The sequence below is a fragment of the Tursiops truncatus genome, chromosome 6 (genome assembly GCF_011762595.2).
Source record: "Tursiops truncatus isolate mTurTru1 chromosome 6, mTurTru1.mat.Y, whole genome shotgun sequence".
NCBI classification, from domain to species: domain Eukaryota; kingdom Metazoa; phylum Chordata; class Mammalia; order Artiodactyla; family Delphinidae; genus Tursiops; species Tursiops truncatus.
The window spans coordinates 51647892-51661031 of record NC_047039.1 but is presented as its reverse complement, the minus strand read 5'-3'; the positions used below and the strand labels follow the sequence as shown (position 1 = coordinate 51661031).

Sequence of the window (13140 nt, the reverse complement as noted above, 5' to 3'; positions counted from 1 at the left end):
TAAGTAAATGTACTTGAAAAGAAACCTTTTAAATACTAAAAGCTCAAAGTTTTCACTCATAAAAACTTAATCACTACAAATACTATAAAAATAAATACAGGAAGACAAACTGTTCTTCATTCTAGCTAGATATTGTTGGCCAATGGCTTAGAGCCTGAGGCCTGTACGCTCTTTGCTAAAAAGGGAAACGAGTTAATATTGAAGAGCTGCTAAGTACATATGAGCACAGGCCTGAGACTTCCTTCTAGAAACAGAAGGATAGAGAGAATTAAAAGGGAGTAGTTTCCCACTCTTGAATCCCTATTATTTATTGTCTCCTTCCTGTACCAGCCCACATCATTCTGCATCTTTGTATCATTGATGGTACTAATCACTCATTTTAGGAAATAGAACCACAGATTTTTTGCTAAAAGAAAACCTCGCCCAGAAGCTCAGTGTGCAAAACAAACTAAAAGTCAAACCACCAAAAAACTAAACCAAACAAAGTTATCTCAGAAAACTGGGATGTGAGCTGCAGAGTCCCACCAATTCAGCCCCTTCATTTTCTGTCTCTGGGAGGCCCTCAGAAGCCTCCTGTAAATCTTCAAACTCCTCAGAACATACTTGGAACAATGGACTGGACCAGACTGGAGATGGCTAGTCCCAATAGCATCAGAATCACCTAGAGAGCTTTTAAAAATACAGATTCCTGGGCTTGAAACTGGACTTACCAAAGTCGCCTCTCTGCGGTAAGGCCCAAGAATTTGAATTTTTTAAACCTCTCAGGTAAGTCTCTTCAGAGTCTAGAAAGTTAGACATTCCTGGGATGAATGATTTCTAAAACACCATCTAGTATGACTCTCTCTGCATGTGAATTAGGAAACTGTTATGGTATCACCAATCCTCACATTAGGGATTTTGTTTTTCATTTTCAGCTCATCACTACCATCTGATTAAGACCTAATTGTTATTTCTCAACATCTTTACATGTTCATTCTTTGGCTTCACCAGTAGGATCTCTGGTTTCTCCAATACAGTCATTAATGTCTTCAAAAGACTCTCCCATAGGCGTTGACAGGGGGAAGCAGGAATGGACAGGAACAAGAAGTCCCAGAAATGGGTATCAAACGAAAAGCCCTGAATCTGGTAGACCTAGGTTAAGCCTAGAAGCATCCACCCTCCATTAACAAACAGGAAAAACAGAATCATCATTGCTCTTTATACCTTCTTTCCTCCAAGGTTAATCTTAGTGGTGTAAAGATTGGAGAGAAAAAAATGGGGCCAAGGAAAGAATATAGTAAACAATGATAACAACAAGAATGACAACAACAATAATAACAGTACAAATAGAAACCAATATTTATCTTGTTCTTCCTACGTGCCATGTATTGTTTTCAGTACTTTATGTACACAAGCCCATTTAAACCCCTCAGAAACTCTCTGAGGCAGCTAACATGAGCATCATTCCTTTTCATGGAAGAGTTAATGCGAGCACAGGAGAATGTGTGACTTGACGAAAACCAGAGATGTGATGTAATGAAGGCAGGAACTGACCCCAGGCCTATGCCTTCCCAAGCCAAAGAACCAGTGGGAAAAGTATTCCCCACTTCTGACATTTCAGTTAATACTGAGCAACAGTCAAGCACTGAATTCGTTATTGAGAGAGTGACCAACCAAATGATTATCTGCTTGTTAAGAACACTTGTCAAGGCAAAAAAGAAGGTATTAGTTCAAACTCCCCTGGATTTTTTTGTTTAACAGTTGAACTATCCAAATCATCTTTTCAAATCATCATTCCAAATGCCAAAAAGGGAAGCAAAATCATCTTTACTGACATTTAAACACTGTTTATCATAGCAGACATATTGAATTTAGATAGATAAGATATATGATAGAGGAAAGTGGTATTTGGACACGGGTATATCAGTGTAATTGATAGTTTATGGGAGCCGTTCAAATAACACAGGAGTCTGCGACATTTATGTTATTTTATAGCATTCTTTTGAAGGTTGTTTTCTGACATGGTAAAAATTATACTGGAGGCCAGAAGTCCTATGTGTATGGAAAATGAATCAATGCTCTCAGGGCCTCCTTCTTTTTTTTTTTTTTTCGGTACTCGGGCCTCTCCCACTGTGGAGCACAGGCTCCGGACGCACAGGCTCAGCGGCCATGGCTCACAGGCCCAGCCGCTCCGCGGCATGTGGGATCTTCCCGGACCGGGGCACGAACCCGTGTCCCCTGCATCGGCAGGCGGACTCTCAACCACTGCGCCACCAGGGAAGCCCCATGGCCTCCTTCTTAATTGGTAAAATTCAGGGTTAGATGTGTACCATGGTCCCCCAAAGGCTAGTCTAAGATTTCCGGGTTCTCATCCCAGCCCAGAGGTCCTTGGGGAAACTCAAGTTCAGCCAGCTTTGCAAACTGCTAAATGATAGATCCTCTGCAGTTTTTCTTGCTTTCTGTGACTGGAAACAGATTTCAGTATTTTAAATGAATGTAGACCTTCATTAATGTTGTATCTTTGCCTTTTCAACAGATTGTTATTCCTTCCAGTGATTTATTTGATACAGAATCCTTGAACAGGTGCACAGCCCCCAATTATAACACGGTTTCTATGGGGAAATACGATCCATTTTATGGCAACATGATTTATGATGTAGTTACCAGAACACATTGTGTCAAAAGGCACTGTCTGCTTATGCCAAATGTTTACTAGCAAATTCCTTTCCCTCAGATAGAAAAACATACTCAAAAAGAGGTAAATTACTTTTCCGCAGCTCTCATTAGCGGGGATCCTCAGGTCTTCACATGTCTCTTCATGGAACAGCTTGCACTGAGATCTGCTTAGGTGTTTATTTTTAAACAACGAGCCCTAATTTCTTGGCTGGCTGCTGTCATTTTAATTGTGCACCTTTCCCTTTCATCCATCGAGGGAGTGGATGAAGAGCATACTCACACCAGAGCTGGAAAAGGACCCATTTTTTCCCCTCCTTTGTCTTTCTAAGCACTAATCCAAAGAAGGAGTTCTGAAAAGTTTCCTCGGGGCTCACCTGAACGTGTCTCTGTGGGCAGCTGCCGTGCTCTTATGTACGTAGCAGACTGTCTGTCCTGCTATGTCCATTTGGCTGAAGCTTGTAATGGGGACCCCAGGATAGCGGACGTATTCGACCTGGCCATATCGCGGCGGGGAGGTGATGACGTAGAGAAGTTCCTCAGGCTTGTCTGTTCCGTCCACAGCAAGGAGGGTGGTGGTCATCAGGAAACCTCTGTCACCTTTAGACACCGAAAGTGGTTTTGCCCGGATGACAATATCACCTGCGTGGCAGAAGAGGTTGTGGTCAAGAACCAAATTTTTAAAAATAAAATGTCCAAGGTGAAGGTAAAAAGCAAAGGTCAAGCTGTGCAGAAGTCAAAACTAATATGACATAGCAAGATTTCTATAACAAGGATTAATAGAAGAATTCAGCCAAAGACACGAGCAGATACCACAAAGAAGGCGTAACAATATGGCCAACAAAGGCACAAAAGACGCTCAGTCTCATGAATAGTCACAGAAATATAAATCAAGATCACAGTAAGCTGTCATCTTGTAACCCTCTGATTGGCAAGGATGTAGGAGCCTGATGATACCAAGTGTTGAAGAGGACGCAGAATCTTGCATATGAGTCTGGTAGGAGTGTAAACTGGTACACAATCTGGAATTATTTGTAAAGAGTTGGATACTCACCTATGCCTTGACCCAAGGATTCCACTCCAGCTGCATGCTGGAGAGAAACACATGCACTTGTACCCAGGAGATCTGGGCTAGAATGGTCATGGCAGCACTGCTTGTAACTGAGAACAATGGAGACAACCCAAATGCCTTCTCAAAAGGTGAATGTATAAACAAACTGGTCTATTCATACAACTGAATTTTGTACAGCTGCAAAATAGATGCACTAGAGCTATATGCAACCACACAAGATGTAGCTTATTAACACTTATTAGCTGAGTGAGCAAGTCCCAGAAAAGTATAAACAAAAGTAAGAAAATTAACACAAAATTCAGGATGGTGGTTCTCACTGGACGTTGGAAAGAGCACATAGGTAGATGTTTGATACTGTTAATATTCCAGTCCTTGTATGTGTGGTGGCTACACAGGTGTTCTTATGTTTAAAAGACTATGAATGAGTGTCTGAATGAGCAAAGGAGAAGAGGATCACACACAGACAAAGGATACAGTGCTTCACAAACTAAGGATTATAATCCAATTTTGCTCACCTGAGGTTCATTAAAAAAATCACAACTAAAATATTATAGAGTTTCTACTTTGTACAGTTACAGGGTTAAGGTATTGTCATATTTCTCAGGCTATAAATGAGGAAACTAAGGTGTAGAAATGTTAACCAACTTGCTAATGATTACACAATTATGAAAGGTGGAGCTTGAATATCTGACCCAAGAGCACAAACTCAAACATTTTATTATTTTGCGTCCTTTCTTTAGTATATAAGGAATTCTTGAAAACTAACACTAAAATGGTGAATATCCAAAAGGAAATGTGTGTAAAATAAATGCCAAGTCATTTCTGAATTAAAAATACAGTCAATAAAACCTTGAAAAGATATTTAGTCCTATAAGGAAATAAAACATCAAGGAGGTATAATTTTACCCCAGTGTTTCTCAATGAGGGACAATTTTGCCCCCCAGGGGACATTTAGCAACATTTGGAGACATTTTGGTTATCCTATCTGAGACATGCTACTGGCTTCCAGTGGGTAGAGACCAGAGATGCTGCTAAAAATCTGATAATGCATAACAAAGACTTCTGCTTTCCAAAATGTCAATATTGCCGAGACAGGGAAACCCTGTTTTAGATGATCAAATTGGTCTTTTTTGTATACTATGCTTTTAACTCAAAATGCTATGCAACTTATGTCCAACCTAAGAATCAATGACCAACCTAATTTTAAATCAAAACCTGAGCCCCAGATTCTTCACAGGGAGTCAAGATGAATATATCAAGGAAGTAAGAAGAATGAACAAGGCTGGGGAAATAAAAATCATGCACAGGAGGTTTCACCAGGAGCAGAAGATACAGCTGAGTGGAGGAAGAGCATCTAGGTTTAGCCTGAACCCAACTTTTCAGCACTGTAATGACAGAGTATGGATCAGGGTCAACTATATACAATGTCCTTCTCAACTTCTCTCAAAGATGTCCATGTCATTTTTGCCACTGCACATATCAGAAGACACAGCACAATGGGAAGACATAATGTTATTTATAATAGCTCCCAAATGGAGATAACCCAAGTGCTCAATATGCTAATATTAGTGTTGATTTAGTCTAACAATTCAGTATAGTTTCATTTAGAGATGAACAATTATGGCTATAAAGTTACACTGCAAACTGAGAAAACTGATGCTAAGGAAGGGAGGAGGGAGCAAGAAGGGAGGGAGGGAGGAAGGAAAGAGAGAGAGAGAGAAAGAAAAGAAGGAAGGGAGGGAGGGAGAAAGGGAGGGAGGGAGGGAGGGAGGGAGGGAGAGAGGAAGGAAAGAGAGAGAGAGAGAAAGAAAAGAAGGAAGGAAGGAAGGAAGGAGGGAAGGAAGGACAGCAACAGTGAAGGAGGAGGGGAAGGAGAGAACACTGTACAGAGATAAAACACCACTACGTTTAAAAAAGAAAAGAAATTATGAACTTCTGAAAATGTTAACAGGTTAATGTATCTACCTGATGTAAGTTTTCACAAATACTTTTAGAAAATAATCACGTGTCAATTGTAGCAGAGACTAGTGAGGCACTCACCAGTCTCAATGCCTTTTCTTCCTGGATGCATTGCTCCAGTTTCTACAGCCCAGACTCCTTAATGTGGCCCGTGACTGCAGTTCAGCCACAGGTAACCTAACTCCAAGCCTAGCCCATGAAATTCTCTCATTATCCTCCATATCTCACTCTCAAAGTGACTCCAAGGACTTCCGAGACAAATGATCCCCTAGCAGGAAAGAATCTCCAGGTGGCTGCTTGGAACAGAACTCTCCTCCACCATGCTAGGGAATGCATCTCGGTAAGGCAATGACAGGATAACCTGCCCTAATACATTAGGTGCATTTTACTTGTATTACGTTTTGCCTGGACAGATACTTATGATGAATGCAGTCTTACTTTTGCAGAGAGAAATAAATGTGTACAGTAACACGTAGCTTATCTGAGAGTCACTTATTAGACATCTTCAAGGAAACAAGCAAATAAAATATATTATTATACAGCCCCAAAATAAACATCTGAAAATCAATCAAGCTAGCTTAAAATTTTTCTTAAAAAAATTCAGAACTGTAATTTTACCATATATATGAAGTAAGACTTTTACTGTACCTAAGCATCCAATTTAATTTAGCTCTGAGCTTCCTGGCAGCCAAGGCAAAAAAAGAAAGCACTGTCAATCAAGCACATACTGAGGATCTAAGACTATGCTTGGTCCTGGGAATATATAGATCCTGGACTATACAGATGAATGAGATAGGATCTTTACCCTCCTCACATAAGCTCTAAGGAAAAGTATGGGGTAGTGAGTGACATGTTGGGAATCAAGGGCTTACACTCTCCCTTGCTGAGATTCCTTTCCAGTATTTTTTTTTCAATCTCTTCCTTCTGCCATTTATGTGTTGCTGAGTCCTATCATGCAAATGGTCTTTAATTAATTCAAGAAGATAATTATCTTACAGCATTCTCCCTTGTCCCTGAAGAGTATTGTCAGCACTTCCAAAGTGAACAAACAACCTCCAACCTTTACAATAACAAAATTCCTTTCTATTATTTTTTTATTTTAAGACACATTTATTTGTATTTCCTTTATTATTGTTGTATTGAAAATATTTTTCCTTTCAAACTCTGTTTTCAAGTAATAACTCAATCCCTGAAGATAAAACTAGAGTCATCACATTGATTTGGTAAAATTTTACTTAAAGCTTAAAACCCTGACAGTTAAAGTAGCCTGTGCAGCCATATTGTGGGCAAGGCTGGGCTTTTAATAGGCTTTTTGAAATACTGAAAATAACATGAATTGGCTACCCTCATAAACCTCACAGATCCCAGGCAAAGCAAGTGAGGAGTCAAAGGATCAAATCATAAATGATGGAATTTCAAGATAGAGGATGGAAGGAAGAAAGGAAAGGAGGGAAGGAGAAAGGGTGGGAGAGAGGGAAGGAGGGAGGGAGGGAGGGAGGGAGGGAGGGAGAGAGGAAGAGAGGGAGGGGAAAAGCTTTAAGGGCTTACACCAGCTCACTTCTGGTTGTAAAAGTTGGTTCCAATAAACCCTGACAGACATGCTTTACCTTTTCCCATATCCTTGATGGTGATGTGACAGTCAAATGCAGGGGACCTATTGTCACCGTCCCAGAGGTAAAAAGTGAAGCTGTCTCGGTTCTGGGAATCCATTGCGCCGGTGTGTGTGTATCTCAGCAAGTTCAGATCCACTTCTTCCTGAGTGCATTTCATGCCAGGATGGAGAGGGACCCAGTCCCTCCCTATCTGAAAGGTGTCAGAATTAGTCAGCTGCCCAGGGTTTTTTCCCCCCACGTTGTGTCAGTGGACATCTTCCATATCCTCTGAAAACTTCCAATATGAATGATATTTCAGGAAAACTCTAGATTTAATCTTTTGCCATTCTGCATCATATTTTCCATTTAAAGAAATATATTAAAACAATTTCAGGCCTTGGGGAAAAAAACGAGCTTTAACCAAAGGATTTTTGACAAAGTCTTGTGGCAATTCAACTGCAGTGCTATTTCCAAGGTATTTAACACAAGCAATCATAGCTGATTAAGTATTTCAATTATTGAGAGCAGGTGGGTAATCGAGCTGTTGGAATTGATTCTTTAAAAATTAAATGTGTCTCATTTGGGGTTTCCTTTTTTGTTTTTAGTTCTTAGCATTGTACAACTAATAAAACCTATTATTTCATACTGGTTTGTCACTGGGCTTATCTGAAGTAGATAAAACATAAATAGAATGGGTGTATTTACTGTCCACACAGTTTTAGGCTTCCAAAAGACCAAAAATGATCAAAGTCCCTATCACTCCCTACATTTATACCCTGAGTCAGCACGAAAACAACTGCAAATATCATATATGTATTATGTATCATGCTCTTCTAATAATAAGCTGGCATTAGTTAAGCATATATTCTGTACAGAATTCAGTGCAGAAATTGTGGCATTTTCAATTAAAAGAGGTCCTTATGCTGAGGGAGAGCTGACAACTGAGACTATTCGAAAATACAATAATAATAAATCTGTCTCTGATTAATAATTCTACTGTTTTCTCTTAAAAATGCATAGCTTTCCCTAAGAAGGGCTCATAAAAGTCATTTGAGGTAATTCAAGCAAAATGTCATCTTAAAAATTTACTATATGATATTATCTTGTGCTTTTCCTGTCTGGTTTAAGAGACTATAACAGAAATTTAAATGATTTTTAAAAAATTTCCTTTGTCACATTATTCCACATGCCTTCTCTCCCCTCACTGTATTACCACTTCCCTTTGTCATTCTATTTGATAAGGTTCCCTCCCTTTAATGCTTGTGCCCATCTGATGTTTGCACACAGGTATGTTCTGCCCCAGTGCTCACTGGGTGAAAGTTAATTATAATAATTAAGCACATTGTTTGTCTGCATCATAAGATCTGTTTGTAAATTTATTTTTTAAAACAGATTCTCTTTCAGGTTTTAAACCAAACGGCCTGCAATTCTATTTAATGTTTTTCTTTATAATCTTTTCCCAGAAGGTAAATACAGTAGATGATATCTTTTGCTCTCTGTCATCTCCATCTAATTCCCCACTTGCATTCCCAAGTGTGAGCTCTGACTTAACAAAATCATATGCAAGCCCCCAAAGAGGAAGAAAATAAGATTCAGTCTCAAGGTGGGGAAAACGCAGGAAAGTCAACCAGAAAACCAGGACGCGTGAGAAAGTCCAGGAGGCCTGGTCCCTGGTCTTGGAGAGACTTGGAAAAGCCCTAGAGAGCAGGGAGAGAACTCTGTGGCACCATATTGGGAACATGGACCCATCTGGATTTTCTCATAACCAAAACACTTCAGTTCCCATGTCACCCAAATGTGTGAGCTGTCACTGCATTTCTGCTTCATTACTCTTTGAAATGAAATAAGGACACAGCTGCACCTCAATTTAAATCTGTGATTGCTCTTCACTTTGATTCTCTATGGTGCCCACAATCTAAGACAATCAAGCTGTTCTACACAGAATGAATCCTTGCTGCTTTTCTCAGGCTGTACCTACATTACATTAAAAATTAAGCATTCAGTCAAATAATCACATTGGAGATGGCTGGTGGTTACTGTTGCTAGCCTTAATCCACCATTCAGACAGACATTATGATGGAATACTCAAGTGACCTTCTCAAGTGACTGATCTATAATTTGTACTGGGTTGATTCTTGGACATCACACACACACAGTCTGAATCAGACTGGTGAGCACCATTTGTGAAAAGACTATCTTTTCTCCATTGCATTACCTCGGCTGCTTTGTCAAAAATCACTTGACTACACTTGCGTGGGTCTATTTCTGGGCTCTCTATTCTGTTCCATTGATCTGTTTGTTTATTCTTGTACCAAACCAACACTGTCTGGATTACTGTAGTTGTATATTAGTCTTGAAGTCAGGTAGTGTCAGCCCTTCAATTTCATTCTTCTATATTGTGTTAGATATTCTGGGTATTTTGCCTCTCTAGATAAACTTTAGAATCAGTTTGTTGATACCCATAACAACTGCTCTAAAAAATAAAGTCTATCAGTAACTAGATAACTTGCTTTACCCCAGTAACTCCCTATGCTCCAATTTAGGTACAGTCCCAATGGGGAAGGAGCAATGATGAACCTTAATTTTGGCTGAATTTACCCTGAATTGAGGAAGTAAATTTAGAATAGTGTGAGCTCTCCCCAAACTAGGAAAATTAAAATTTCTACCTCTGAGCAAAATATGGCTATTACAGAATAACTTCAGTTATAGGAATCTGTGCATTCAGAAAATGTATACCTGTTACATTCATTTTGAAAAATAAAAGTAAAAAGGCCACTAACCTTAAGTTGAAGTTGCCCATTTTGGGGAAGACTTTCAAATACGTAGTAAATCTTCTCCCTGGGGGAGTCTTCATCTATGGCTGAGAGAACTGCACTAGAAATAATACGAGTTTCACCCATATTCACTGTAATTTCAGCTTTCCTGTAAAAAGGAAGATGTCTGGGTTGATATAAAAAATAGAAGACATCACCTTAGGAGGGGACACTGATAATGACTATTACAGCGTTCAACCTTAAAAAATTACGGAATGATATTCAATATCCAAAGTACTGAAAATGATGAGTCAGATTTGTAAAATAGGCTTTCATTTCACCTTACATGTGAAAGTCCTAAGGACAATTAGTCAGCAACAATGAGTATGGCACGAGGTAATTACATACTTCTGTCTACTTGTATACAACTTTATAATTTTCTGTTAAAATTTATTTTATAAACTGATTTTGTTTCCAAAATTTTATCTGATACAACAACAGCACCATGAAGTAAGTGGGCTAGGGATTATTGTTCTAATTTTACAGACAGGAACTTAAAGAAATGAAATGACTTATTCACGGGTGTTCTGGTACCCTTTATGATAGACCATTATGAATTTGGTGATATTTAGGTAATCTGTAGCCCTCTACATTACTCTCCTCCTTGGTGATGTTCTGGGTAACTAGTGTTCTCTTCACAGTAATTCATCTTTTCCAAATGCTACAGCTGCCCGGTCAGCTCCTGGCATCTTGAAGAGAAGGCTGGGACAGAGAGCAGGTGGTGCTGCTTCTACCATAAATGCTGCTGCTATGGGTTTTGTGTCTCCTATAAAGGGCTGCTGCTTTCACGGCCAATATGGCTGTTTTCCCTGGTCCTACCAAAGGGAAGAAGAGATTTCTTTTCACCTGTGTTTCTAGCTCTTGGTTTTGGTCATCACACATGGCCTGTGTCCAACTTGACTTTGTTTCTGAGAAAAACTGGGAAGTTTCCTTGGGATTTAGATTAAGGACATTTGTGTAGCATCAACTGGTCATTCTCAACAGCCTTCCACTCCTCTGCTGACAAGCCATTGCCCAAGCACCTCAGTTCTAACCTCTTTTACTAGGTTTTTCTTGCCTACTCATAACTGACATCTTCCCTGGCCATAGGAGATGACTTTTGCCGACCTCTTTACTAGAGAATATTAATCCTATCATTTTAGAAGGCTAAAATGATGGTTTAGGGCTTATGGAGATTAGTGGTGGGCATTTTTTTTTTTTTTTTTTTTTGGGTCGCGCCACGTGGCTTGTGGGATCTTAATTCCCTAAACAAGGATCGAACCCGGGCCCCTGGCAGTCAGAGCATGGAGTCCTCACCACTGGACCGCAAGGGAATTCCCAGTGGTGCTTTTTTTTTTTTAAACACATGACTGTATGGAAAGGTCTCTCTCTTTTTTTTTTAATATTTATTTATTTGGCTGTGCCGGGTCTTAGTGGTGGCACACGGGATCTTTGTTGCCACAGGCAGGATCTTTAGTCGCGGCATGCGGGATCTAGTTCCCTGACCAGGGATTGAACCCGGGCCCCTTGTTTTGGGAGCACAGAGTCTTAACCGCTGGACCACGAGGGAAGTCCCCCCAGTGGTGCTTTTAATATAGAAACAGATGAATCAAAACAGGAAGCCAATACAATGAAGATGATAAGGAGTCTGGTAGAAAGAAAGGGTCAGAATTAAATTTCAGAGGGTCCAAGAGAGAAGAAAGTATGTCATAGTCTGAGTTACCCTGAAAGGGACAAAGATCTTGGTGCAGGTAATTTATTTGGGAAGTGATCTCAGGAACAAGCGAGAGGGAGGGAGGAGTGAGGAAGGAAAGGAGGAAAAGGCAATGAAGGGTGTATTTACTGCTCTGGGGCTCAATCCTGCTGGGGATCCTTTGAAGAGCCATGTAGAATATGCCTCAAATTATGCTTCAGAAGGATAGGAGGCTGGGATACTTATCTTCTCCACTACCTTTCATAGGTGGAGGGTTGCCCTCAAAGTATTCTCCCCTGTGCCTGGACATGGGCTGAATGAGCCACTGCTGCTTCAGAGAAAGCCCAGAGGCAAAAAAGCAGAGCACTACAGGCACTTAGATGGGGCACAGACAGCGTGCAGGGTACGTTCCATCATAGCTGCAACTAGAATCAGAGGTGGGCTAAGGGGGTGTAACCCCAGGAGCCAAAAGCACAGCATCTAAAAGGAATATCAAAGGAATGGTGTCAAATGACCTAACAAGGTCCAGCAAGATGAGAAGAGCCATTAGATTTGGTGGGAAATCCAAGGGTAACTTTTAAGGGAGGTTGGAGAGTGGGCAGGAATAGAGGAAGCAAACACAAGCTATTCCTCCAAATAGTCTGGCACTGAAATAAATGAGGGACTGAGTCATCGTTGTAGTTTTAGAATGAAAATACCTGCTTGGAATAACGCTAATAACTGACACTTATGAGAACTTAATAGGTACTAGTCTCTGAAGTACCTTTACATATTTTAATTCCTTTAATCCTTTCAACAACCACATGAAGAGGATACTGCTATTATTGCCATTTACAAAGAAGTTGACAAAGAGGTAGTGAGAGGTTAAGTAACACGTTCAAGGTCACACCACCGATAAGTGGCTGAACCAAGGCAGTCTGGCTCCAGAATCTGCTCCCTTCACCACTAACTATATCCCTGTGTCTTATTAGCAGAAGGAATGAAAAGAGAGAGATGGAAGATGCGGTAGGGGGAAAATAATGGAGCAAGTTCTGGGAGAAGGCGAGAGGTGATACGCCCAAGGACACATATGGAAGGGAAAGAAGAAAAGGAAAAAAGAAAAGAAGAAGGAGGAATTTCGAGGCAAAGTTAGAGGAGCTTTGGTGATTCTGTAGATGAAGCTATGCCAGGAAGTTTAATAGCAAGAACATAGCAAGAAATAGTAAATCAGATAGGACTGAATGAGTGCCTTGTTAAGTTATTTTACCTTTCTGGTCTCAGTTGTCTCAGTGAGGATAACGATACCTACTTCACACAGTTTTGGTGAGGACTTAAGGAACAACTATATGTGAAAGGAGCCAACGTACTGCCACATAGTAAGCACTTAATAAACACCAGTTT

At 40.2% G+C, this 13140-nt stretch overlaps 1 protein-coding gene across 1 annotated transcript in view; it reads right to left on the bottom strand.

Moving 5' to 3' along the window:
• Positions 1-13140, bottom strand: part of FREM1 (FRAS1 related extracellular matrix 1) — a 153138-nt gene that overhangs the window by 44221 nt on the left and 95777 nt on the right. The window contains exons 21-23 of the mRNA XM_033858083.2: positions 10056-10197; positions 7291-7486; positions 3030-3294 (exon numbers count right to left, since the gene is read on the bottom strand). Coding sequence (XP_033713974.1) covers positions 3030-3294; positions 7291-7486; positions 10056-10197 — 603 coding nt within the window. The remainder of the gene's footprint in view (positions 1-3029; positions 3295-7290; positions 7487-10055; positions 10198-13140) is intronic.